The 27,203-nt window shown below is 33.6% G+C and overlaps 1 protein-coding gene, 1 long non-coding RNA gene and 4 other non-coding genes across 9 annotated transcripts; all 6 read right to left on the minus strand.

Annotated features, from left to right (window-relative positions):
• Positions 1-4,043: 4,043 nt before the first annotated feature.
• LOC118046005 (pathogen-associated molecular patterns-induced protein A70-like) lies at positions 4,044-5,238 on the minus strand. Its single transcript, XM_035054755.2, has one exon. It carries the CDS (start codon positions 5,144-5,146, stop codon positions 4,205-4,207), a length of 942 nt encoding a protein of 313 aa, XP_034910646.1. The 5' UTR covers positions 5,147-5,238; the 3' UTR covers positions 4,044-4,204.
• An 8,791-nt stretch (positions 5,239-14,029) lies between these two features.
• LOC118046044 (uncharacterized) lies at positions 14,030-17,964 on the minus strand. Of its 4 annotated transcripts, none has more exons than XR_012168637.1 (6): positions 17,055-17,964; positions 15,530-15,889; positions 15,325-15,407; positions 15,149-15,248; positions 14,927-15,056; positions 14,030-14,514 (listed from the first exon to the last, which is right to left on the minus strand). It is a non-coding gene; the product is annotated as an uncharacterized lncRNA (long non-coding RNA). The 4 variants fall into 4 exon arrangements; XR_012168636.1 differs by having other exon boundaries at positions 14,032-14,514; positions 14,927-15,039; XR_012168634.1 differs by having other exon boundaries at positions 14,031-14,514; positions 14,927-15,248.
• Positions 15,787-15,884, minus strand: LOC118046047 (small nucleolar RNA snoR69Y). The gene has a single exon (XR_004687070.1). It is a non-coding gene; the product is annotated as a small nucleolar RNA snoR69Y (small nucleolar RNA).
• Positions 16,051-16,145, minus strand: LOC118046051 (small nucleolar RNA snoR69Y). Its single transcript, XR_004687072.1, has one exon. It is a non-coding gene; the product is annotated as a small nucleolar RNA snoR69Y (small nucleolar RNA).
• LOC118046050 (small nucleolar RNA snoR69Y) lies at positions 16,351-16,445 on the minus strand. Its single transcript, XR_004687071.1, has one exon. It is a non-coding gene; the product is annotated as a small nucleolar RNA snoR69Y (small nucleolar RNA).
• LOC118046052 (small nucleolar RNA snoR69Y) lies at positions 16,622-16,718 on the minus strand. The gene has a single exon (XR_004687073.1). It is a non-coding gene; the product is annotated as a small nucleolar RNA snoR69Y (small nucleolar RNA).
• Positions 17,965-27,203: the final 9,239 nt, after the last annotated feature.

The raw sequence follows: 27,203 nt of genomic DNA on the forward strand, positions 1-27,203 counted from the left end.
GTATTCTTGTTTTTTAAGTCTTCTTTCACCAAACCAAAAATCTTTTATAAAAGCTATTGTTTCTTTACTTCCAAGATTGGAATAATAAAATAAGCACAACATTCAATATCTTGTAAATAATTAGGGATATCTCTCATTAAAAATTTACGTAAAATTGCTTACCATTTATTGGCATTGATTTATCATGATATAGTCTAGTAAAGAACATTAGATAATTAGTTAATGTTACACTATGCTGCTAGTCAAATCAAAAAAAAAAAATTCACGTAAAAAAAATATAAGTGTTGATAATGTGTATTCTATTTGCAAGATTTTTTTTTTTTAATTATGAACTCTAAATGTGATGCATATGTTTAGTAAAATAGATTAAGATTTATATACATTAATAAATGTTTAAAAGAGATATTAATACTAAATAAAGACTCAGTCATAAAGTTGAGAAATAGATATCTTATTTGTAATGTTGAGAGTTCTTCAATTTTTTTTGACATTATTTTTTTATAAGAAGAGTAATAATTTAAATTCCATTCAAATAAACTAACTTCCTAGTATAAAACCTCCTTTTCTTATTAATATCTCTTATTTCAACATAAAAAGTCTAACTTTTTAATTAATATTCTATATCATTTATTTAATAAAAATCATAAGCAACTAGGACCCATATGAAAAATAAATAAATTATGTGATTAAAATAAAGATAAAAAAGATCTCTCTATGTATAAAACTCGAGTTCAGTTTTTGTTTGAGATCTTTGAGTATAATATAATGTTTGTTTTTTAGACAACATTCAAAGACAAGTTTGAATTATAAAAAATATAAAAATAATATAATGCTTACATATTGTTGTGGAGAACTTTTTAATAGTGTCATTAGATTTAGTGTAGCAGATTAATCTTAGGATTTCTCAATCCCACTTCTTATTTAATTTAAATTTAAAATTAAATCATATGATATGAATTAAAACTAATATGACGGATTATTTTGGTAGGTTTCAAGTTAGCTCAAATGATCATAATTCTAAGGATACACGTGCTAAATGCACAAAAGATGCAGTGCATTCACGTAATTGGAGCATGCCAATTATATAGATAGGAGTGCTTTAAAATTAGAATCTCATAGAAAAACAATTCAAAACTTAGAAAAACAATGGAAGTTGTTGACTTCGGAAACATCATCTTTCCATTCTCTTATAATAATAATTAAATAAAAATTTGCATTCACAAAGCAAGACTCCACACCTATAATTACCTTGGAATAACACAATCACAAAGACTTGAATAAGCATTCCGAAGCTGCAAACATCACTATTTTCACCAAGAACACTAGCAGATTCTTCTCCAGCTAAACAGCAGCAAACACATCCTCCTTGCATGGCTACCGTAAATTACCAAGTTCACTTACAGTAGAAACCATGGCAAAATTCCTATGTGATGAGGAAGTTGATCCATCGAGGACCAAAAGATTAACAGTCCCAACAGCAGATAGTTTATAATTCCACCGGTGATAAAGCTACATATTTTCTCGGCCAGGTAAGCTTTATCTTCTTCAAAACCATGCTAAAACATGCCACTAACGTTAAAGAATAATTTGCGTTACTGGCAGCCTAGACCATTGGCTAACCTGGTCCAGCCCACATCATATATAAAAAGAGGGCCTGTTTGAGCTGTCTGTCTCCTAACACATCAGGTTCGGCTAGGCCTTAAAACCCCCCGGTACCCGTGTGCATGGCTTTGGGCCTAAAAACCCCAGTTTATGTTGTTGGGCTAAGCCCAACCAAAAAGTTAAAATAAGGTATTGGTTGGGCCTTAAGATATTTTTTAATGCTTTTGATTTTAGACTAATAACATGTTTAGCAAACACCGTAAGCTTCTTTTTTTTTCTTTAGTTTTAGTGTGTATTAATTTGTGTGTCCAACCAAACAGTCCTTAAAATACTAAAAAATTCTAATAAATTTAGGAATCATTTTGAAATTATTTGAGAGTTCCTCGCGTGTTATTTTAAATTTTTTGTATAATGTCTATTTATAGACTTACACTGTAAGATACAGATTCGATATTAAAAATACCTGATTTTTCTTATAAATTTCAAAAATTCAAGAAACATTCCATTAAGTTTTGGTCAAAATATAAAAAATCTCACAAAGTTAATTTATTTAATTAATATTCAGAGTATTAAGATTCAGTTATCCACTTTAATCCCTGATGATTGATTCAGGTGTTACCTTAAATACATGTTCAATAAGCATAATATAATTCTATTTTTCATATGATTTACAAGTTCATTTACTTTTATCTATCTTGTTATATAAGATTATATGCAATCTAATCTAAATAACTCGAACCTCTGTATTATACCGAACCCTGTGAAAGCCACGGCCTCCCAGGGAACTGCTGAATGGTCCTGGTTTTAAAGCATTGGTAACAGTGTTATTTGTCTGGAATAACGACGTCGCTTTCTCACAAGATCCCATGGCTCCAATGGAAGAGTAGTTAAGTGGGAACAAGCAAGGCATCTTTTTAGAGGGCAAACAGCACTCGCCATGTCTGGACTTGCTTCCACTATAATCATAGCATCCCCTTTCCATATTGGAGCGAACATTCAAGCCCTCATTTAGGCACTCTTTCTTACATTACTCTCTATATTTATCATCTGAGAATTTCCCCCAAGGGATAAAGCCAAATTTGGACCCACGTCGGCACAGAGAATAATCGCATGTTATAGGATATTGCCCCATGAGAGCAGCAAAGAAACATTTCAGCCCCACAGTTGATCCTACCTTTTTTTTTTCTCTCTACAATAAGGCATAAGACATGTCGTCCATCTTAATTTTTTTTTTTTAAAAAAATAAGACGACATGTTATTTGATCTTGCTCTTAGCAGCCAAAAAATCAAAGCTGAAGTTTTTTTTTACTTAAAAACCCGTTTCTCAATCTATTTTTGACCCAAAACACATATAAAACACTTAAAAAATCATGATAAACCTATCTAGGGGCTCAAAAGACCAAAAAATCATAAATAAATAAAAAATCAAAATCAACCGAACTCATATTTGTTTTTTCTGTAACTTTAAAAGTAAAAAAAAACATAATATGAACTTCTCTCATCAAAAGAAATAATTTGACATAAATATTACTTATTTTGGTGATTTAAATTGATGTCAATGACATGTTTCTCTCTCTATTATTAAAATTCAATGACCTCTCTCCCCCCGTTCTCAACCCGAGACTAAAAAATAACAATAACAAATTTTTATACCAAAATTGATTTGAAAAATATTAAGATGTCAAAATTATATAATTTACATTTTTTTTTTAGTTTAAAAATCAAAGTGTAAAATTTATAGAACACCATCCATGTTTGATATCTTTTTATTTATATCTTTTTTATTTTAATTTTACCATTCTAAAAGAAATTAAAATCATTTGATTTTCAATTAAGACTAAATCACCCAAAAAAATAATAAGAATAAAATTAAAAAAAAAAAAAACATTTACAATAAACAGTGAAACCAGTAAAAGAGAAAGTCGCACCTTTTAGTTAGTTTAATACTTGATACTTTATTAGTTTTATACTTAATACTTAATGTAGGTATCATGCAACATCAAGTAAATGTGAAGTGGAGGACCCTACAGTACCAAAATTAAATCCCCCATGTGCATTCGGGATAGCAAAATGGGGACACAAAACTGGTTTGACCAGACTGCCCACAACTTTTCTGTTGACATCAACAAAATTTCTTTGGGCAAATCAGTCAAAATACAATAAAGACACGAGCTCTCGGCCAAAGCACCCACTGCAACTGGGCTCTTGTCTTCAACTTTCCCAACCTGGCACCAGCTACGACCTTCTTTCCCTGACTGGAAGCGAGACCTTGAAACAATAAACACCCAGGAATCGAGAACCCAATTGGCCATTTTTTCCATCTTTCTTTTTTATTTTGTTTTATGCCATTATTTTATTACATGAAGTCAATGGGGTTTCAGAGTGTCCATTCACATTATAATGTTGGAGTTCATGAGAATAACAAATAATTAGATTGCTGATAAATGCGTCAACAAGCAGGAATATTAATTAATTAAGCGAGTAAATTTCAGGTGGAGATCTGATTGATCTACACAATAAAAATCCTAAATTTTCAACAAAAGCCCCCAAAACAAAACAAAAAATTAAAAACCATCCCCAGAAAACAAAACCAGGTTTGATTTCAGCTCCCTCTAGTAATCATCTCTTTGTACTTCATGATAGAATTCATCCTCTGCAACTTCAACTGCTGCTTGAACCTATTAATGAAATCATCGGCTTTAGCATCCACTTCAGTGTCATCAAACTCAGTAGAGGTCTTCCCTTCTTTCACGGTAGCTGGCCTCCGAGATTCAACCATGTCATCTTCTTCAAAATGGGAAAAAGCAGATTTTGTACTTGCAGATTTCTTCATTTTCTTCGGTAGCTTCTTGGGTACTTCACCAGAAGTTGGCTTCGTGTCTGACTTGGATTTGCTCAGTTTATTTCCTTGTAACTTGCTGTATATCTCCTCAAGAGTCTGTTCTTGATCCTCCTCTTCCTCTTCCTCTAGTTGTTCTTGAAGCTGTCCATCAAGCTCTTGTTTTTGGTCATAAATGTGTTGAGAAGTGAAATGGGCTGGCGTAGTTTCTTGATCTCTGTGGTTATCAGTAATGGTGGGGTTAGTGGGTTCGTGGGATAAGTAATTGTAGAGGTTGATGGACTTGAGCCTCTGCAACATTGAAGGAGATCTAGAAATAACTGGCTGGTTTTGATTTTGGTGGTATTGATAACCTTGTTGAGGGGTTTGATGATGAAGAGTGAAATGCTGGTCAGATTCTTGAGGTTTTTCAAAAGTTAAGGTTGTAGGTTCTTGGGATCTATAACTATAAAAGTTGATAGATTTGAGTCTTTGTAGTACAGAAGGAGATCTAGCAAGCTGGTGGCCATGACCAAGACCAAGACCATGACCATTTTGTGCTTGAACATGTCTTTCTTGTTCTTGATGTTGGTCACTGGGTTTGGGGGTGGCTAGGCTTGAAGTTATAAAAATGGTGCCAATCATGAGATTGAGAAGCACAAATAGAACAGTTGGGGTAAGCCAACTATTCATAGAAGCCCAGATTGACATGGATTCTTCAAGCATGATTTTAGGCTGGGTGTGAAGAAATGGTGGAGAGAAAGGGAGATGGGGTTTGTTAATCGCTGTGGGAGGAGAATGGAAGGTGAAGTATTGTTCGAGGACATATTTATTGGATGCCCACACTAGTATTTTTTATTTTTATTTTAATTTTTTTATTTTAGGGTTAGGAATGTATTTTAATTTTGAGTTTTTATTTTTATTTATTTAGAATCTCGAGGGACACGTTGCAGCATTTGGGAGTCTCTGATAAGTGAACGAAAGGGAAGTGGGTGACTAGATGCAAGTATTTAAGTGTGAGGCTGTAGTTGTGTTCGTTAAAGGGAAAAAGGGATGGGGACAGGTAAAGATCAAAGAGTAAAAGAGCTCCAACTGGATTTATAAAGCTGGTTTTTGGGGGTAAAATTCCACACTGACTTTAACTATGCTGACTTATTCATTACCTTCTTAAAAAATTTCAAACAAAATTACAAAACAGAGTTCATAAAAACCATTCAAAAATCCTCATTCGACGTCAGAGAAAAGATGTCAAACGAGATATTTAGACTAACTAAAACGATATATTATATATATATATAAGAGTTATTAAAAGTGAAGAAATTAATATTGAAGAAATACCTATAGATGATTTTCCAAAAAAAATATCGAAGATTGAAAAATTTTTAAAGTTAAAAAAAAATCAGATTTATCATAATTTTTTTAATCTTTTCAAAACTAATTTTACAATAAAAACTAAAAACATAAATATTCAGCTGATAAAACTTTTTAAAATTAATTAACTTTTTTTAAAAAAATTCCTACTAAAACACCAAAATTGAAATTATAAATATATTCATATTAATCTCGTATAAGTTGGGATCAAACCATTTAGCAAAAAAAATCTAAATACTTTTATTATAATTGTCCACGGAGATGTAAAATTCCAAAATTTTCATGATTCATTACTAAGTTCTATAGAATCTAGTTTATGTAGTGGTTATGTTTTCTTTGACTGTTAAATAAACTTTACTATATCCCTAAAAAAAAAAACATTTTACAGAGTATGATTCTACATATCAAAACTCATAACTACAATATACTTGAATAATCATTTCTCATGGCCTTGATTTTTAAAACCCATTACAAAACCCTTTTTTTGCCAATAACCATAAATTTTAATCCTAAAAAGCTGAAACCTTACTCCTCCAAATAGACATTTCTAGGTCAAATATAATTGTACCCAAATATATCAAGTGGAAAAATATAACCATAACAGAAGACTGGATCCTTGAAGGTGTCACCCAACCTAAACTTTTATAACCACCACAACCAAATATCCAACTCAAACAAATAACATAATATAGTGATGGTAAAGTTAAATTGTCCTTCCATAGACATTCAACTAGTTTTAGATTCTTAATTGGACCTTCTGCATCCAAGTATAATAAATCTTGTAAGAATTTCTGAGATTCTCTGTCATAAACATGCCTTACCACATAAACTCATCTAAGAAATCAACCTTTGATATTCCTAGCACTAGTTTTTAAAATACAGATTATACTACAAATATGCCTAAACCACTATTTACAAACAATGACCAACCTTCTCCACCAACCTCTCTAACATTGTCTTCTATAATAGAGAACATCCAAAATGAGCTGAATATTCTTGAAACAAATTTTGTTATAAACAAAAATATTTTATTCATGATTTTTATCATAACCATAACTTTTAAAAGAGATTTTGGTTTTTCAAAAATTGTATGCATCAAAGAACGAAAATACAAAAATGTTTTTATGATTTCGTTGCATTACATAAAATATAAATCTTATTCTTTAATTGCTTTGAAATGTATTATGTGTTTGAAAATTATATTACAAATTTATTTGCAAAACAAGCATGTCCCATTACATTTAGAAATAAAACCTTCATTTAGGAATTAGTAAACGACACTCCCATTGAGTCTAAGCATCTTCCTCTGAGAAACCTCAAAATTTCACAATAACCAGACAGTAGAAATTGCTCCTTATAAATCTCCAAATGAAGATGTTACCATCAATACCAAACACATCATCTAGTGAAAAAAAAAAAAACTTTATAAATACCAACCTCAACACCATAGAAAAGCAATTGACTAAACTTGAAAAGCATATCTAGAAGTCTATAGTCTCTACTATTGAAACTTCATCAAAGCCTATTGACCAAAAACTTAGAAATCCAGTTTTCAAACCATACTAGGTTACCAAAACTAGTTAAACCCAAATTATATATATAAAAAAAAATATTTTGTCAAAGCTATCAAAGAACATCTCAATCACCTTGAAGCTTTATCTTCCACCTTAATTGCTCTTAATACATCCCAAATTAGTAACCATTATCCAACCTCCACAAGTCATCTCAACATTATCCAAATAACCAAATCTAAACTTCAGATGAAAAAACCTTTCATGAAAAAAGTCCTAAAATCAATAAACTAATTTGGAGAAACCCTAAAACATATGTTGCACCAGATATAGCAATCCAAAATGAACCAACCATCATAAACCAACATAGATTCAAAGTCTCTTCCCTCTATGAATGGAACATAGATGGAATATCTTAATACAATATCCTAAACACTTTAAAACAAATAACAACAATTGTTAATACTTACAAAACCCAAACTAGAACCCTAGACAAAGCTATAGTTAAACACTTTATAGCTGGTTTTTCTAGCCAATTAAAAGAATAGTGGAATTACCATCTCACTAAAATACCACATCTTGAAATCTTAAACTCTATCCAAATGACTAAAGACCAAATACCTATCCTTGACTTTAATGAAAACATCATTCAAAATACAATTTTAACCATTATCTTAACTATTTTCTTATATTTTGTAGGAGATCTTTCTTATCTTAAAGACAAAAATGTTGAACTCCTTTTAAATCTTAGATTAAAAAAACTTAGTGATTTTCAATGTTACAAAAATACTTTTTTTACCCATGTCATGATCTAAGAAGACTCAAATCAACCATTCTGGAAAGAAAAATTTACTTGTTGGTTTACCAACTCTTCCAGGAGAAAGAGTAAAAAATAAAATCAAAGACACATTTGCTACAAAAATCATTCCATATAACCAATTGACTTATAATGGGCTTGTTAGCTTTACATAAAAGGGAGGTCTTTAGATATATCAAGACTTTAAACTCCAAAAACACCTTACATGGGAGATGAGAAGATCTAAATAGGAACTAGATAGTTTTTTTTTTCAACAATTTGACTTATCTATAAAAAAGACAATTTGTAGTGGAAACTGTTCCAAACCCAATACAAAACTCAATAAACTACCTCATAAAAAATCAGCCCACAAATACAGAAAAAAAATTTATACCAAAATTAAGCTTTACTATAAAACGACCAATTAAAACCCACAAAACCTTCTCAGTAAAAACCCAAACCCAAATTTGACCTTAAAGTCATTACCTATTATAAATGTAGCCAAAAAGGTCATATCTCTAAGTTTTGATAAGTAAATACCAAACTCCATGAACTTCAATTAGATAAAAAAAAGTCACTTATCATATCCAAATCCTTTTGATTAAAGTCATTGATTTTGAGACAAACTCTTCCAATACTTCTGAAGAACCCTTCCAAATAGATGAGTTAGCAATATCTAGTTTTGATTTAGAAAATTCAACCCATACCACTTCAAAACAAATTAATGTCTTATTCAAAGATCAAGAATTTATTCTGGAAGCTATCAAAAATCTTGATGATCCTCAATTATAAAAAAAAAAAAAAAAAAAAAAAAAAACAACCTATCTAGACAAACTCATGAGTAATTTTGAAACCAAAAACACAACAACCTGTTATAAAAAAGTGTTGTTACCATTAACCAGCACAAATATATATGACCTTACCAAAATCCTTAACAAGAAAAAGAAATCTAAACACGTTGCTACTATCCAGAATTATAATTTGAAATCAAAACCTTTAAGACTAAACTACAAAACCTCAAACAAACCTAATAAAAATACTCTATTATTTTACAACAGCTTATTACAAAGTTAGAGAGCCAGTTTGATTCTGAACTAGAATCAGAATAACAAACCCTAGACAGTCATGCATTGTCAAATATTCAGTAAGTTCTTGAAGATTTTTTGCATGTTTTAATTTAAATTACTTCAAAAAAGTATATCATAAAAATGACGTTGATCTTTTCAAATGAATTGAAAATAAACACTATTATCTTGTTTGATATAGGTGCAAATTTGAATTCTATTAAAGATGAAATAGTTCAAAATGATTTCTACAAAACACTTCTGAAAAACTTTACGCAACAAATAATACTAAATTAGTTATTGAATACAAAACTCAAGCATCAGTTTTTAATAATGGATTTTATCTTTAAAATTTCTTTGTTATTACAAATGATATTAATCATATTATTATTCTTGGCACTCTTTTTATTGACATGATTATTCTTTACAAAACTTCTCATAAAAGTATTATTTCAAAAAACAATTGTTTGAAACTTGTTTTTCCTTTCTTAGAAAAACCAAAGACTAGGAATTTAAATTTGATCAAAGCATGTTTTATTCATACTAATCATATCAATGCACTAATCCAAGGAAACCATATTCATCTCATGCATCTTAAACACAATGATTTTTACAAAAACAAAATGAAAATAAGTTGCAAAGTCCTGTTTTACAAAAAAAAAAAAAATCAGATTTTCAAAACAAAATTGAAAAACAAATTGTTCTAATTTACCAAATGCTTTTTGGAAGAGAAAATAATATGTTGTTAACCTTTCATATGATAAAAGTTTTAATGAAAAACAAATACCTACAAAAGTAAGACCAATTTAGATGAATGTTGAATTAAAACAACATTGTAGACTTAAAATTCAGAATTTAGAGTCTAAAGGTCTTATACAAAAGTCTAAGTCACCTTGGTCATATGCAACTTTTTATGTTAACAAAAATTTTGAAATTGAATTAGGCACATCAATGTTTGTTATAAATTACAAACCTTTGAACAAAGCTTTAAAATGGATCAGGTATCTAATTCCAAACAAAAAAGATTTGTTACAAAAATTACACTCTACATTTATATTTTCAAAGTTTGATATAAAGTCAAGATTTTGGCAAATCTGAATTCATCCAAAAAACCATTACAAAATTGCATTCACAATTCCTTTTGGTTCATATGAGTAGAATTTTATATCATTCGGTTTATAAAATACTCCCTCGGAATTTCAAAGGATTATGTATGATATTTTTAATTTATATTCAAAATTATGCATAGTTTATATTGATGATGTTCTTATATTTTCCAATTCCATATAACAATATTTTAAACATTTACCAACATTCTTTTATGTTGCAAAACATAATGGTTTAATTGTTTCAAAATTAAATATTTATCTTTTCAAAACTCGTGTTCATTTTCTTGGTAATAACATTTTCCAAGAAACTATCAACCTATTAAGAGATCCCTTACATTTTCTAGTAAGTTCCTTAACAAAATTCTAGACAAAACTCAGCAATAAAAGTTTTTAGAAAGTCTTAATTATGTTTTAGACTTCCACCCTAATTTAAGCATAATAACAAAACCCTTACATGATAGGTTGAGAAAGAATCGTATTCTATGGTCTGATGAAAACATAAGAATTAATTGACAGATTAAAAAACAGGTCCAAGAAATTCCTTACTTAAATATTGTCAATCACTTAACTCCCAAAATGATGGACATAGATGCTGTTGAGTTAGAGTAAGGGGTTATTCTTAAACAAGTGCAAAATAACAAAGAATAACTTCTTTAATTTACATCTGCACACTGAAAAGATTATCAAAAGAATTATTCTACTATCAAAAAAGAACTTTTTATTATGTTATGCATTACAAAATTCCCAAGTGATTTATTAAATAAAAATTTTCTTGTACGAATTGATTTCAAATCAGTAAAAAGAGGTTTTACATAAAGATGTTTAAAACATTGCATCAAAACAGATTTTTTTCTCTATGAAAAGCTATACTTAATATATTTGATTTTGATATATAATTTATAAAAAGAGATAAAAATTGTATCTTTAATTTTCTAACAAGAGAATTCCTTCAAAATAGATCCTAGTGTCACCCAAGTCCAAAGGCAAAGCCCCTCAACAAAATCCAGATTCTCCAAAATCTCAAAACCCTATAAAACTCTTACTACAATTATTTCTTATGCAAAATCAATTAAATCTTGGTATGAAGCAGTGACTAAAGATGAGGAGACATAACATTCTTCGCAAATATAAAATTATGTAGAATCCTTATCCAAACCCTCAAAATTACTTTCAGCTTTACAAAATATAAGCCAACAATCATTGTAGGAAAATAATTCCTCTTAAGTAATTTCAAAATCCAAAGCATGTTCTTCATCTAAAAAACCCCTGCTTCAACCTTTTTAAAATACAAATCTTCATGTTCCCAAATAGATTTATCTTAAAAAAATTCAAAAGAAAAATTTGAATCAAAAATAATTTTCATAATGTTTTAATTATTGAAAATGGATTCTTCCATCCTGATCCAAATGTAACAACATCAAATATTTTCCCTCTAGGCTAATATTTTAAACCTTGGAATTTTACAAAACCTCAGCCTTATTACCTGACAATTCTTGAAATCACATGTTCAACTAAATTCAAACACTTTAAACCATAGTTTTTAAACCCGGACCGGCCCGGCGGGTCGACCCGGGACCCGGCCGACCCGGGCATGGAACCGGTCCGGGTGGAGGCCAAAACCCGTTTGGGAATTGGCCCGGTCAAACCCGGTTGACCCGGTGGGTCGACCCAAGACCCGGTCCACCCGGCCAAACCCGGATGAGACCCGGCCACCTTTTTTTTTACTTTCCCTGTCATATGGTGGATGGTCTGGAATCACACCAAGAATGGGGGAGAGAGATGCCGTCATAAAGAATCGCGACGAACCTTATCAATACCTGTATGAGCAGGTGTCTCATACCGAGCGACTGTAACAGCCAAGCCGGGACCATCAGATAGCTGAAAAACTGATTGAATCTTGCTGTGGAACAAGATTAACACGCGGGTTAGGCACAGATGGTATAGTTCATAGATGTTGTAGAAGCAGAAGTGATTACCCTTTCCCAAATGTGGGTTCTCCGTATAAAACAGCACGTTTATTGTCTTTCAATGCACCAGCCAATATTTTACCTGCGCTTGCAGTTCCCTTGTTCACCTAATTGAAATTCAGAGCAGAGTGAGTGGTTCCTGATCAAAGGTTTGGTGATGAAAATATGGAAATCAAGCACATAACTATAAAATCCTAGAAAAGTAAAGCTCTTTGCCCAAACACACAGAGAGAAACAATGATGATGTGGTGGAAACTTAATACCACGGGAGAACAAATAGTAAAAATGAAGAAATTTGCAGAAGCTTAATCACATGCAAAACAGTTCTTTTATATTGCAACCATATTATAGGTTTTTTTTTATATATAGGTTTTTTTTGGGTTGACCCGGGTTAACCCGGGTCAACCCACCTGACCCGTGACCCAGAGGATCGACCGGGTCAATGAACGGGTCGGGTTTCAAAACTATGCTTTAAACTCCACAAAAACCATTTTGAACCTACATATTCCACTTGTATTAACCAAAACATCTTTTACCCTGTTAATTTATTTTTAATATTAATATAATATTAGATTAATGAATCTAGAGTAAAGATAAAATTCACGGGATAAAAATACTTTGCAAAAAAAATTATAAAGCAGTTATAATTGTCATAACTCATTTTTGGATTATTCCTCAAAATTTACCCTTTTTTCTTTCAAAATAAATAATAATAATAATAATAATAATAATAATAATAATAATAATAGCAAGAGGATTTAATTATTTTTAAGAATTAATTTGGGTCAAATTAAAGGATTTAATTAAGTGCAATGAATTAATTATACTTTAAATGGGTCAAATTAATTTTTATTAGGGACTTAATTAATGAACAATTAAGTTTGGAAGCCTAATTTAAGCTTAATTGAGAATATTGGAATTTTCGAGGACCAAACTTAATTTTTATAAAGTTAATTGGTTCAAATTAGGGATAAACTTGCAAGAAAATTAAAAGTTTAGTGTCATTTAGGGGCTAAATTGAAGAAATTCACAGTCAAGATGTTGCGATGTCACGATCACATAAATTAATTACCCTAACTTAGACAAACAAGATAGTATAAAGCAAATAAGGTGTCGATCCACGAGAAAAATCTAATTCAGGTATTTATGCTAGATGATTCAAAGTTGAGAGATTTTGAGGTTATCTAGACCATGCTATGATAAACAAAATAGAACAATCAAGTTAAATTAAATAAATTTGAAACTTATCAAGAGAAAAATCTTGGTCTCAGGTAAATATCCACCAACAAAAATCAAAATGAATCATTGAAATGATACGTCAATTTATATTCTGAATATCTATCTTTTTTTAATATTAATCAGTTAACCGATCCGCTAACTTTAATCATTAAACAACCACAATATCCGTACTGGTAATATAATTTAATAGCAGCCTTAAGAACTAGATAAGTTAATAAATCTAAACAATATAATTATATGTAATTTAGAGAAATGCTATAAATTCAGCAATCGATTGTGATAATATTCTAAAAACTAAAAAATAAATAGCTTGAAAATAAGGTTTATATTTTTAACAATTAGTTAATTTTTTAATTTTGATAATTTAATTTATTTTTTCTAGTCGCGGATAGCTAATTCCTAGAATGACTTGAAAATGTTATTAAAAGAAATCGATTATTTTTTAATGAATTTATGATTGACCTCGCTGAACTCTTCCTCTGAGCTAGACCCATAAAACCTGGGACTAAATATATTGTCTGAGACAGTTGGGTTTGCAGCCTTGGAAGGTTTTTTTAGGCCTTTTAAACTTGAATTTATCAGATTGATTTTTCAAATTTACAAGGATCCAATTGGACACGTCCATTGAAGTACCCCAAGAAGAATCAATGTCTTCCCCAATATCTTACACAAGCACATGATTTCGATCACCAGATGAATAATAATAGCCTGAAAATGATATTTTGTTTGTTCTCCGTATAAACACCAAATGAATATACTGACACAGCATGTTCAAAAGTAGCCTTTCTGAAAGCAATCAAATATAATTTCAGGTGAAAAATAAAATTTAACTCAACAAGGCTTCTTCAAAATCACACAATGCAACAGGATCATTTGAAATCTCATCCTTAAACGTTCTTAGTTTCATCTCGTTCCTTGCCCACTATCTTTCGCCTCCTCCCATTTAGAGAAGCATCTCTGTAAACGTTAGTTAGATCATCTCCACTATATCCCTCCATCCTGCGAGCAACTTCACCACTATTTATATCTGCGGCCACCTGTATAATAACAATGTTATTCACGTGTACTCTTTATGGCTGCTCCACACTCATCAAATGGACTCGCATGGTTTCAATAGAAAGAGTAAAGAATATAGAGGGCCTAAATCAAAACAGAAATTTGATTTGTCTCTTTCGTCCTAAATTTGCAAACATCCATTTGTTGCGCAACATCAAGCCTCTCATGATTCCTTGATTTTCAATTACGTCATGATAATTATCAAGGAAAGCCATCAACTGATTAATTAAAGAAAAGTATGCTGAGGTCTGCTGAAAATTACATCCAAAGTTTTTCATAGGTTACCATGCAAGAGCAGATTATTAGAAGTGCACATTATTAAGATCGCTGACTGGATATATAGATGATGAACACAACAAATCAATGGAAACAAGTTCCATGTAAATGACAGACCTGTTACTTCTAGCAGCAGCCAATGAAGCCATAACCTCTGCAGAAAAACATATATGGGTCCATAAACATGCAAGAAGTACTCTTTTCCAATCAGATGTCCAGATTTCTCATACCTGAAATTGTAAATTACCTAAATCACGTAACCAGCAAGAGCTCATAACAAAAAACTGTACAAAATAATCACAAATCCAACAGTAAAAATAATATGCAATATCTGGGTACCATTTCTTATGAGGGTCAGTGATAACTGGTCCTTTCTTCATGCATCAGATATAAGTTAGTGAATGGATTATTTCCTTAGCAAGAAGAGTTGCAAGGCAATCTAACATAGCAGAAATATCAATGTTAATTAATCGCAGTTATCTCACTAATAAATCATTACATATGCTACTATATACCTGGACGCAAATAGAAATCATCATCAGCTTTGACATAATAATCTGCTTCAAAAAGCTGAAAGGCTGTTTTGAAATAGGCCAACCTAATGACAGAAGAAAGGTATTAGAAAACTTAAGGTGGAAAAAGGAACTGTTATGCTTTGTATGGGAGCTTTAGATATCCTTCCTCAACATCTATGAACATGAAATCTTTGTACTTATCCACCTCTTTCTCAAGCAGGGCCATTTTCTTTGCATCTTTTGAACGTGCTATTACGAACCTAAATGATAAACCAGTAGCTTGCTCCAACTTGCCATGGAGCAGTAGTGAACTTGGCCTTTTCAATATGATCAGTTCGTAAGAAACCAATTTTTAAGGCAAAGAGTCACAGCAGAATAAAAGAAACTAAGGGAGAAATAGATGAAGAAACAATATAACCAAATTATATTTGAGTAAGAAAAATAATGATCTTATTCAAACGATGTTATCGGCTCAGATAGAAATTGATCACATGTAGTCCTTGACCTTCCAAATGAAGATCTCATAGAGCTGGGATTATCATTGGTCATCATTGCCAGCAAGTTTCTACAACGATATATTTTAGTTGAACAATGTTACAGGATCACAGAGCAAATATAATCTATGATTAGACCTTCCAATTGAAGATCTCATAGAGTATTATCATCAGGAGGCTCCTCAAGACTCAAAATCTCAAAAGCAAAACAAAAAATCTTATACAAACAGTGTTAGAGGCTCAGACAGAAGTCGATAACATCTATTCCCAGACCTTCCAATTGAAGATCTCATAGAGCTGGGATTATCAATGACATCATTGCCAGTAAGTTACTCAAAACTTAAAAATATAAAAGTAAACCAAAATATTTTAGTCAAACAATGTTACAAGCTGAGAGAAAAAATAATAAACATCTATTACTAGACCTTCAAATTGAAAATCTCATAAAGCTGAGATGATCAATAGTCAGCATAGCCAGATCCTCAAGATTTACAATTATGAAAATAAAATGAAACATCTTACTAGAACAATGTTATAGACTCAGAAAGAAATGGATAACATCTATTCCTGGACCTTCCAATTGAAGATCTCATAGAGCTGGGATTATCAATGACATCATTGCCGGAAATTTCCTCTCAACGCTCCATATTTTAAGAGTAAAATGAAATACGGTGTACTCAAACAATGTTATAGGCTCAGAAAGAATTCCTAGACCTTGTATTTGAAGATCTCATCGAGCTGGGATTATCAATGACATTATTTCTGAGCCTATAACATAAAATGAAATATCTTTTCGTACAATGTTATAGGCTTGGACATAAGATGATAACATATACTCCTGGACCTTCCAATTGAAGATCACATAGAGCTGGGATTATCAGTGACATCATTGCCAGCCAAGTTCCTCTAGACATGAAATTATAGAAGTACAACTTTACTAGAATGTACAGTAACAGAGAGAGGCATGGTATTCATTTCTCCTCCCATTAATTCATGGCCCCCATTTGGTTCTTCACGAATTGTAATGAGATGAGGATGCGATTTCCATTTAATAAAATTCAGATTTTGATTATTATGAAATGCAATCTACATGGCTTAAACAGAGTAATTTCCTCAACTTAAAATACAATTACTCATTTTTATAGGATTACTTTATACAGCAAGACTCCAAAACAAAACAGAATAGCATATTTATTAATAGATCATCATCACTGTTCTTGATAAAAAAAAAAATACCTCTCAAAGCTCTCGACTTTCTACGCAAAAGTCATGGTCGACCTCAAAAGTCCATCTGGGTCACAAGGAAACCAAGTACTTCTAAGTGCAGCCCGGCGATCACCGGATTCAAACCCGGTTTGAGTCCCAACAAACCCAAGAAGTTTAGGCCTGTCAATCAATGCTCCGTCTACCCGAACCAGAATAAAATGCTCGAAAAGTGTCCTCAGATTTGCCACAACGAAAAACTGGAACAGGTTTGAGCCTGCAGATCTGAGATAGCGATCCCAGAAAGGCCAGTGAGAAGAGATATCAGTGAAAACACTAGAAAAGGTAGAGGGCAACGGGTTGAGGGAGGGATAAAGTTGGGTTTTGAGGTTTTGGGATTGTTGGTGGTTGGGATGGCGGAGGAGAGGATGAGATGTAGCGGTGGGAGAAGAGTGGCATTTGATTTGGTGGAGAGCCACCGTGTTTGGTTGAACTGGAAGAGCGGAAGTGCGAAACAGGAGTAGAAGCAGGGTTCTGACTTCTGAGGATGTTGTAAAAAAATTCACAACTAACAATGCTACGCTGTGATTTAATTTATGTATTTATTTTACTGCACACCGAAATATACTTTTTTTAAAAACAAAAATATTCATAAGACTTGTACTCTCAGTCTCAGGGCAGGGCATTTTCAAGGGAGCATGAAGCAGGCTCTGAAATACAAAACCCGAGGGCGTTGGATAGTTTTTGCATGGATGCATGGATGTATCTAAAGCTTCCAAACAAAAAGGTCATTAGCTACTTTCACAGGTGAAAAGCAAAAACAAAAACTCTCAAGAAGCCAAAAGACCAACTGATCCCATTCAAAGAGGTTTTAGAAATGTCCTCGTATTCTGGGAGGAGAGAGTTGTCCGTTTGTAACGAGGGAGGGGCCGGCAAGTGGGACAAGAATGAAGAAGATTCATATACCTAGAGTAAGCATTTGTTTGTGTTTCTAAAGTGATTTAAAAAAAATATATTATTTTTATTTTTTATATATTATTTATTTTAAATTATTTTTTTAATATTTTTATATCATTTTAAAATATTAATATCAAAAATTTATTTTAATATATTTTCAAATAAAAAAATAACCAAAATACCTCACAAGCTGCTGTTATAAAAGAGTCAGCTATCCATCTCAAGCTCTGTGTTTTCCCATACTGTTTTAGAGGAATAGCTTTTGGCTCGCCTTACTGGGGATATTTTTTTACTTTTTATAGTTCTTTCATTGCCAGGTTCTTCGTCGTCTCTTTTCTTTGTTTTTTTTTTTTTTTTTTCTCGTCTTGGTGGGGTTCCTTGATTTGTCACCAGTTGTCTGTCGGACACTTGATAGTTTTTTTAGCTTTACATGCTGTCTTATGCTTTTTTCTTTCGTTGTGGACTTCTGTTTTTGTGTATACAGAACCTCCTTTTCTTTGCATGTTGATTTTACAGAAAAAGAGACGAGGCTTCAAAATTAAAGCATGCACATAGCCATCTGGATCTTCTAATTATCGTGCATGCATTTCATTCAAAAATACTTTTGCAAAAGTTAGTACAGAAGACAGTTTGTGGCTTTATATTTTCATATTTCTTAACATGCAACTCCAGTTAACCAAGTCAGATTTCCATCCTAACTGTTAACGCATGCAAGTTGCATCAACCACATATGAACCCAGATTGCTGCTGACGTAAAATTAGCCATGCGATGTGTTCGGTACATAGATCAGCCACGAGAACTAGAAGCAAGTGTCATTTGTTTATTTTGCTCTTGAGATCACTAGTGAGAAGAGGTGTGCCCAACACAGACGCGGGAGCCCAAGAGTGTGCCCACAACCGAAGCACGAGCCCAAGCACCATGTGTGCACAAGAGATGTGCCGAGGCAATAGCTCAATGCCACGTGTACACATGGGTGTGCCCCCAATCGAGGCATGAGTCGAAGCGCCATGTATGCGGTGGGATGTCCTAACGTAGCGGAAGCTAAATAATCTCGAATCCACGAGAGAGGTTGTGTTCAATGAACAATTTTATTGATGAATGAAAAATAATATGAAAACATCCTTCCTACCTCTGTGCTTTTAAAGAGATGAAAATAGAGTCCTAAAATGATTGAGAACTAATAGCAAACAAGTTTGATTTGTTTCCAACACTAACAGCTAATGACAACTAAACGAAATAGAAAATAGAATCCTAACAGGACTGAGACTAATCAAATAAACTAACTAACAGTATTAACTTCCAGCTAAACTAGCTAACAGTATTAACTTCCAACTGCCTCTTCCTCATGTCCTACATCAATCTCCTCTTCTTGGAAACAAACTCGTCCCGAGTTATCCGAATACAAAAGCACGTCCTCATGGTATTCCGACAGATCGGCGACATTGAAAGTATTGGAGATGTTCCAATCATTTGGTAGCTGTAAGATATAGGCATTGTCATTAATTTTCTTGGTGACTCTGAAAGGTCCATATTTTCGTTTTTGGAGCTTAGTTCGAATTCCAGGGAACTGATTTTTTCACAGGTGGGCCATTACCAAATCTCCCTCTGTGAACTCTTTCTTGCGCCGATGTTGGTCTGCGGCAGATTTGTAAGCAGCATTAGCAGTTTCCAAGCTAGCCCGCACCTCCGAATGTAGTTGTTAAACCCTTTCAACTAGATTTTCCCCAGCTTTACTGACCTTTGGTTGGATTGGTAATGTGACCAAATCCAACACATGTTTTGGTTGCTGAGTATATACGACCTCGAAAGGAGGTTTTCCTGTCGAATGATTGGTCATACTGTTGTATGCAAATTCTGCTTGAGCCAAGTCCAGGTCCCATCATTTTGGTTTTTCTCCACTGATGCATTGTAACATGTTTCCCAGAGTACGGTTCACCACCTCCATTTGTCGTCCGTTTGCGGATGGAACGCACTGCTGAACTGCAGTTTGCTGTCAAATTTCTTCCACAAAGTCCTCCAGAAATGGCTTACGAACTTGACATCACGATCTGATGTGATGGTCTTTGGAACTCCATGTAAGCGCACTACTTCGCGAAAGAATAAGTCAGCAACATGGCTTGCATCTGCAGTCTTTTTACAGGCGATGAAATGTGCGATTTTGGAAAACCGGTCGACCATCACCATGATGGAATCATTTCCCCTCTGAGTTCGTGGTAATCCAAGCATGAAATCCATTGATAAATCCTCCCAAATCGTCTTCGGAATGGGCAGGGGAGTGTATAAACCAGTATTTTGGGTATGTCCTTTTGCTTCTTGACAAACTCGACAGTGTTGGATGATTTTTCCCACGTCTCTCTTCAGCTGCGGCCAGTAGTAACGGTCGGTGATCATTGTGATTTTCTTGTCACGTCCCATGTGACCGCCCAATCCACCCCCATGAAGTTCTCGAATGATTTTCTCTCACAGGGACCCCTTTGGAATGCACAGTTTATTGGCTTTAAACAAGAAGCCACCGTGTACCAGGAAGTCACTCACATTTTGGTGGGTGCTGCATTTGTTCCACACTTCCTTGAAGTCTTCGTCATTGTTTTACTGGTCCTTCAGAGTTTCAAAACCCGTGATCTCAGTTTCGACCGTTACTAACAGTGTGGTTCGTTTACTCAATGCGTCGGCGACTTTGTTCATCAGCCCAGCCTTGTGTTTTAAAGAGAAGGTAAATTTCTGCATAAATGTGATCCAGCGGGCATGCATATTGTTCATGTGATGTCGGTTGTTGATGAATTTCAGAGCTTGATGATCACTATACAACATGAATTCTTTTTGGATCAAGTAATGTTGCCAATGCATGAGAGCTCGAAAGACGGTGTAAAATTCTTTCTCGTAAGTTGTCCATCGCAGTCTCGCATCACTTAATTTCTCACTAAAGAATTCCACTGGTCTGCCCTTTTGAGATAACACAACTCCAATTCCTTTCCCTGAAGCATCACAATCAACCTCGAATAATTTGTCAAAATCTGGTAACGCGAGGACGGGTGTCGTGCTTAGTTTCTCTTTCAATATAGTGAAACTTGTTTCTTGATCTTCTTCCTAACGAAAACCACCTTTTTTTGTGCACTTGATCAATGGTGCCGCCAAGCTGCTGAAGTTTCGAATGAACCTTCGGTAGAACGTTGCTAACCCATGGAAGATTCGTACGTCTACCACCGTTGAAAGGGTTGACCATTTGTGAATTGCCTTGACCTTGGTCTCATCTACTTGGACCCCATCTTTTCCTACGACAAACCCCAAGAAGACTAGCCGGTCTTGCAAGAAGTTACACTTCTTCTTGTTCACGTACATGTGATTTTTCCGCAGTACTATTAGCACTTCCCTCAGGTGTCTCAAGTGTGTCTCCTCATCAGGGCTGTAAATAAGAATATCATCGAAGTAAAGGACGATAAATTTGCATGAGAACGGTCTCAGCACTTGATTCATGAGTCTCATAAAAGTACTTGGAGCGTTGGAGAGACCGAACGGCATCACGGACCACTCGTACAGTCCTTCGCGTGTTTTGAACGTTGTTTTCCACTCATCTCCAGGTCTAATCCGAATTTGATGGTACCCGCTTCGCAGATCGATTTTAGAGAACACTTTTGCTCCTCCCAATTGGTCGATCATGTCTTGGATAGTGGGTATTGGATGCCGGTATCGGATGGTGATCCTATTGATTGCTCGGCTGTCGATACACATTCGCCAGGTGCCATCTTTCTTGGGGACTAGTAATGCCGGTACTGCACACGGGCTCTTGCTCTCCTGGATGTATCCTCTACATAACAAGTCATCAACTTGATCCTGTAGTATCTTGTGTTATTGGGGACTCATTCTATAGTGTGCTAGGTTTGGTAAGCTGGCTCCTAGAATCAGATCTATATGATGTTGTATATCTCTCATTGGTGGCAAACCCATTGGTAGCTCTGCAGGTGTCAGATCAAAAAATTTGATCACTAAAGGGAGGACCTTTTCAGGTATTTCTTCCTCTCCCGTATCCTCCTCTTGAGCTAGTAACGCACAAGCTTTGCATTCCTCAGCCACATGTTTTGATGCTATGGTTAAGAAACTTCCTCCCTCCTCTTGTCGTGCCTCTGTTTTCAAAATGGGTGGTTTCAAAATGATATGTTTCCCTTTCCACCAGAATTCATAGGTATTGGCCCTTCCTTTGAAATTGATGTCCACATCGTATTGCCAAGGTCTTCCTAATAAAATCTGGCAAGCATCCATCACCACTACATCACACACAATTTCATCTTGGTAAATCTTACCAATTGACAATGGTACCCTACACACTTCATTGACTACATCAACAGCGCCTTCCACCTTTCGAATCCAACGTAAACCATAGGGTTGCGGGTGTTTCTCAGTGGTCAGCTTCACCCTTCGAACCAGTTCTTTAGACACTAAGTTCTCAGAACTTCCTATGTCGATTACTACCTCTACTATCACTCTATTGATAATAGCATTGATCTGAAAAACTTGATGGCGAGTCAAAATTTCTGGTCCTTTTTTGGGTGTCAAGAAAACCCTTTGAACAATGCAATTGAACTTTTCGTTCCTACATTGTTCTGCTGTCAGGTTTTCTACCGAGCTGTGCTGAGTTAATGTTGTTATTTTTTTTTCTTGAATATCACATGGTTGACGCATCACCATTCCAACGAAATCATCCTCCTCTCCCTCCTCAATTCCTTCAACCACCTATGTATCATGATCATCGTCCCCTGCTACTTCATAGTCACCTTCAGCAAAATGGACAGCAGGTCTTTGCAGACATTGATTCGATCGGTGTCCTGGTTGATGACATCTGTAACATAGCGAGGGCGTTGGTCTAACATAGGGGTTCGGTGCTAGTTGTGGTGCAGCTCTCCTTGGTCGATGTTCAGTCGCCACTGTCTCATTGGTTGGTTCAGTTGTGGGTGTCACTCTGCTTGGTACTGCTGGTTTGTAAACCTGGGTCGTACAGATGGTGCTCGGATTGGTTCTTCAGCCTTTCGTGCCAAATCAAAAGCTTGTCTGAGTGTGAATGTATTAAGCATCTTCATTTGGTCTTGTATGTCCCGTTTCAAACCTCCTCTAAACCATGCGATTTGCATGTTTTCATTGTTTGGTAGCAAGTTTCGTGAATTTAATCGAATGAACTCGTCAATGTATTCTTCCACGGTCTGATTCCCCTGTTTGCAATTATGTAATTGAACATATAAACGTTGCTCATAATCAGGAGGTAAGAACTTGCTCATGAATTTGCTCTTCATCTTCTCCCACGTTGCAATTGGATGTTTTCCGTCTAGCACTCGCTTATTTTTTAAATACTTCCAATAAGTTGTGGCTGATCCTTTCAGTTTATTGGCCACCACTTTGAGTTTCCGATCTTCAAAGCAGTCCATCACCCCAAATCCCGTTTCAACCTCGTTGATCCAAGAGAAAAACTCATCCACGTTCTGTGTTCCTCTGAAGGTTGGTATCTCCACATTGAGTTTATAATCTCGGTCACCTTGGGTTCTCCTTGGAACCCGATCTCCATATTCAATAATTTGAGAATTTGTTGACGACATCACAGGTAATGATTGTGTGTTTTGGTATTGTGGTATGTTTTCGGGATTACAGGTCAAGGACGCCGGGCCATGAGTGATCTCATCTGCCCCTCCACGTCTTTGGTCGTCTATCCTGTTGCCATTAGGGGACAACGCCTCTAATCTTTGAAGAACCTCCTCAAGTTGAGCCTGCAGTAATGGAACCCCATCGAATAGTGGATGTATGTCATTGATGGAGGCAGTAACAACCCCGGTTTCTATGGCCCTTATTCACTAATCATCGTCAGTCGAACGATTACTCCCAATATCATCGCGTGCCATCAGAAATTTTGCTGAGAGCGTAGGCTCTGATACCACTTGACGTAGCGGAAGCTAAATAATCTTGAATCCACGAGAGAGGTTGTGTTCAATGAACAATTTTATTGATGAATGAAAAATAATATGAAAACATCCTTCCTGCCTCTGTGCTTTTAAAGAGACGAAAATAAAGTCCTAAAAGGATTGGGAACTAATATCAAACAAGTTTGATTTGTTTCCAACACTAACAGCTAATGACAACTAAACGAAATAAAAAATAGAATCCTAACAGGACTGAGACTAATCAAATAAACTAACTAACAGTATTAATTTCCAGCTAAACTAGCTAACAATATTAACTTCCAGCTGCCTCTTCCTCATGTCCTACATCATGTGCCCAGCTCTAAGGCATAGCCCAAACGCCACATGCGCACAAAGAGTGTGCCCAGCATTGAGGCAAGAGTCCAAGTGCCACGTGCATGCAGGGAGTGCGCCCACCCCCGGGCAGGAGCCCAAACGTCACGAGTCCCCACGTGGTTTTTCTTTGACAGTAATAACAATTTTATAAAATTTATTAATGATGATAATAATAATACTAATTGTAATTTTTACTTTTACCTTTCAAATCAAATCTTTAGTTGTTTTTTCAATATTAAGAATAATTTATTTCTAATTTAGTAATTATTTTATTAATAATATTGATTGTTATAAAAATAATAATATTTATAACACAAAAAAATATTTTAAATATTAATACTTTTGATTATAGTAAAACTAATAATATTCATAACACAAATAATACTATTTTTAATTCCAAGAATATTTAGAACACAAATAATAATATTTTTTATATAAAAAACTTTGAATTATTATAAAAATAATAATATTATAACAAAAATAATAATATCTTTGATATGAATAATTGGTATTCTAAGAAAAATAATAATATTGACAACGCAAATTATAATATTTTTTATATTAATACTTAGAATTGTTGAATATTTTTAATAATACTATGCCATGAGCTCACTCTTTATTTTTTTTTAAATGCCATAAAAAAATTATAATATAAATAATAATATTTTTCTTTCAAATTTATTAATTATTTTATTAATAATATTAATTATAATAAAAATAATAATATTTCTAAAATAAATAATAATATTTAGAATTCTAAAACCCATGAACATTAAGTTTTGATTAAGGACCCAATAGAATTTGGTTGTTGCGCTACACCCATTGATCATGGGTCCTGATGCCCAACCCATTCCCCTTGAGTCGGGAGCCATGACTCAAATGCCACTTGTCCCTAACCCAACGCTGCTCAAGCACCACGTGTGCACTTGGAAGTGCCCAGCCCATAGGCAGGAGCCCAAGCACCACGTGTGTGCTGAGGTGTGCCCAGCACAGAGGCATAGCCCAAGCACCACATGTGCGCAAGGGTTTGCCCAATGCCCCTCCAGCCTGATGCTTGGTTTTGTAGATTGCAGCCTACCCACATGCCCCCACCAACAGTGCAATCTACAATGAAAGCATTTACAATGTACAGTACCCACCCGTGCTACAATATAGAACAATGCAATTCACAGTGAATAGTATTTCGCGCTACAGTGAAATATTGATTAATTTTAGTTATAGTTAATACAATACAATATAATATAATATGTATTTAAGTTTAAACTAATAAGATTTTGACATCTATTAAAAAGAATTAAACTCGCATTGGGTTGATTATGTCAATAAAAATAAAAAAAATCAAAATATTGATCAAGTTGAAAAAATAAGAAAAATGAGAAAGAAATCTCAACTAAATACTTTGAATAACAATTTTTTTACATGGGTGTATTGTTAATTCTTTTTTCTTAACCCAATAGAAAACTCATATCATAAGTTTTAGTTAAAGCTATGAAATCAGACGATACAATACAAGTTTTTTTGAAAATAAAAAGTAACTAAAATCTAAATTCAAAATGTATTAAGAAAATAAAATATATTGTCGTTAAAAAACAATTACCTTTGACTTTACTTTTAGGATATAAATTTTCTAACTTGAACTTCGATCAATAAACAGTTAAAAAGTGATGTATAGTTGAGAAAAAAATAATAAAATGCTATAAACATTATTCAAGTTCTCAAGGAGTGTGGCATGGTGGTAAATAATTTAAGATTTGCATAGTAAATCTCGAGTTCGAGTCAGAACATGCACTTCTTGTAAGATCCTGGGACAACCATGATTTTACTTACTCACCTAGGCCCACAAAGTACGTTTTTCAGAGATAGGGTCTTCTCGAATCCAAAAAAAAAAAATTATTCAAGATTTTAGTCAAACATTTTTATAGATACGAGATCAATTAATATTCCTGTTCAAATACACATGATATAATGCCTACGATATAATACAATAACAAGATTATCTAAAACTACTAAAATCACTTAAATTGCCATGCTTTTTCTTCGTGGTCGCTTTCCTGGTTGGTTGAAAATTTGGGGTTCGATTAGAAATTCATAAGGACCACACACTCTCAATTATCAAATAGGTTTACCTCATTTCAGTTAATTACATACTATAATTACGATGGGGGGAAGCATTGTTTCCTTATACCTATAAATATTGTGAATTATTATTGTAATAGGTAGTATTTTATAATTTATTTATTTTGGTGCTTTGGTAATTTTTTTATTTGGTTATTAAATTTTTTTTCAATTTTAATTTGATGCTTGTATTATGTGTTTGTCGGGATTTAGACTTAATAATTTATTTTAATTTATATATTATATGGTTATGGTGGTATTGATTGAAAAATATCCAGCATTGGTTTTATACTTATTTTTGCGAGATATTGTTAAAATTCTTTAATTTTTCTAAAAATTGAGAGTTAATGGACTAAAATTGAAGAATAGAAAAACATTAAGGCCTAAAAGAGAGAAATGAATAAGCCAATCAAGGACGTCTTGGCAGGGAGAGAGATAAGAGAGAAAGGAAAGAAGAATGGGTTGTCAAGCTACATCGGTCGTCACACTACCACATGCATTGTTTTATAGGGGAAAAGACACTTCAAATATTCCTATGACATCAAAGAAGAACTTGTCAGAATATGGAGGAAGGCTCACTCACCGCTCAAAAGCAAATAACCTTCCTCATGCCCCGGTGAGTGTTTCCCATGCGCCATGCACTTTTGCCTCATTCTTTCAATTTAGCCTCTTAACTCTTAAAATCTCTTTGATTCAGTCCTCGATTCTAATATTTTATTTTTTTTAGATTTGTAACTTTTCGCTTCTTCTTTCAGTTTAGTCCATTGATTTAGTCCTAATTTTCTTAATTGATTTTTTTTCAAGTTTGTTTTTTAATTTTATTAATTAACATTG

Source organism: Populus alba, chromosome 18, assembly GCF_005239225.2.
Source record: "Populus alba chromosome 18, ASM523922v2, whole genome shotgun sequence".
NCBI lineage: Eukaryota > Viridiplantae > Streptophyta > Magnoliopsida > Malpighiales > Salicaceae > Populus > Populus alba.

What these genes read in the sequence shown, in the direction of transcription:
- LOC118046005 (XM_035054755.2), bottom strand. Translation starts at nt 5,146, where the DNA reads ATGCTTGAAGAATCCATGTCAATCTGGGCTTCTATGAATAGTTGGCTT.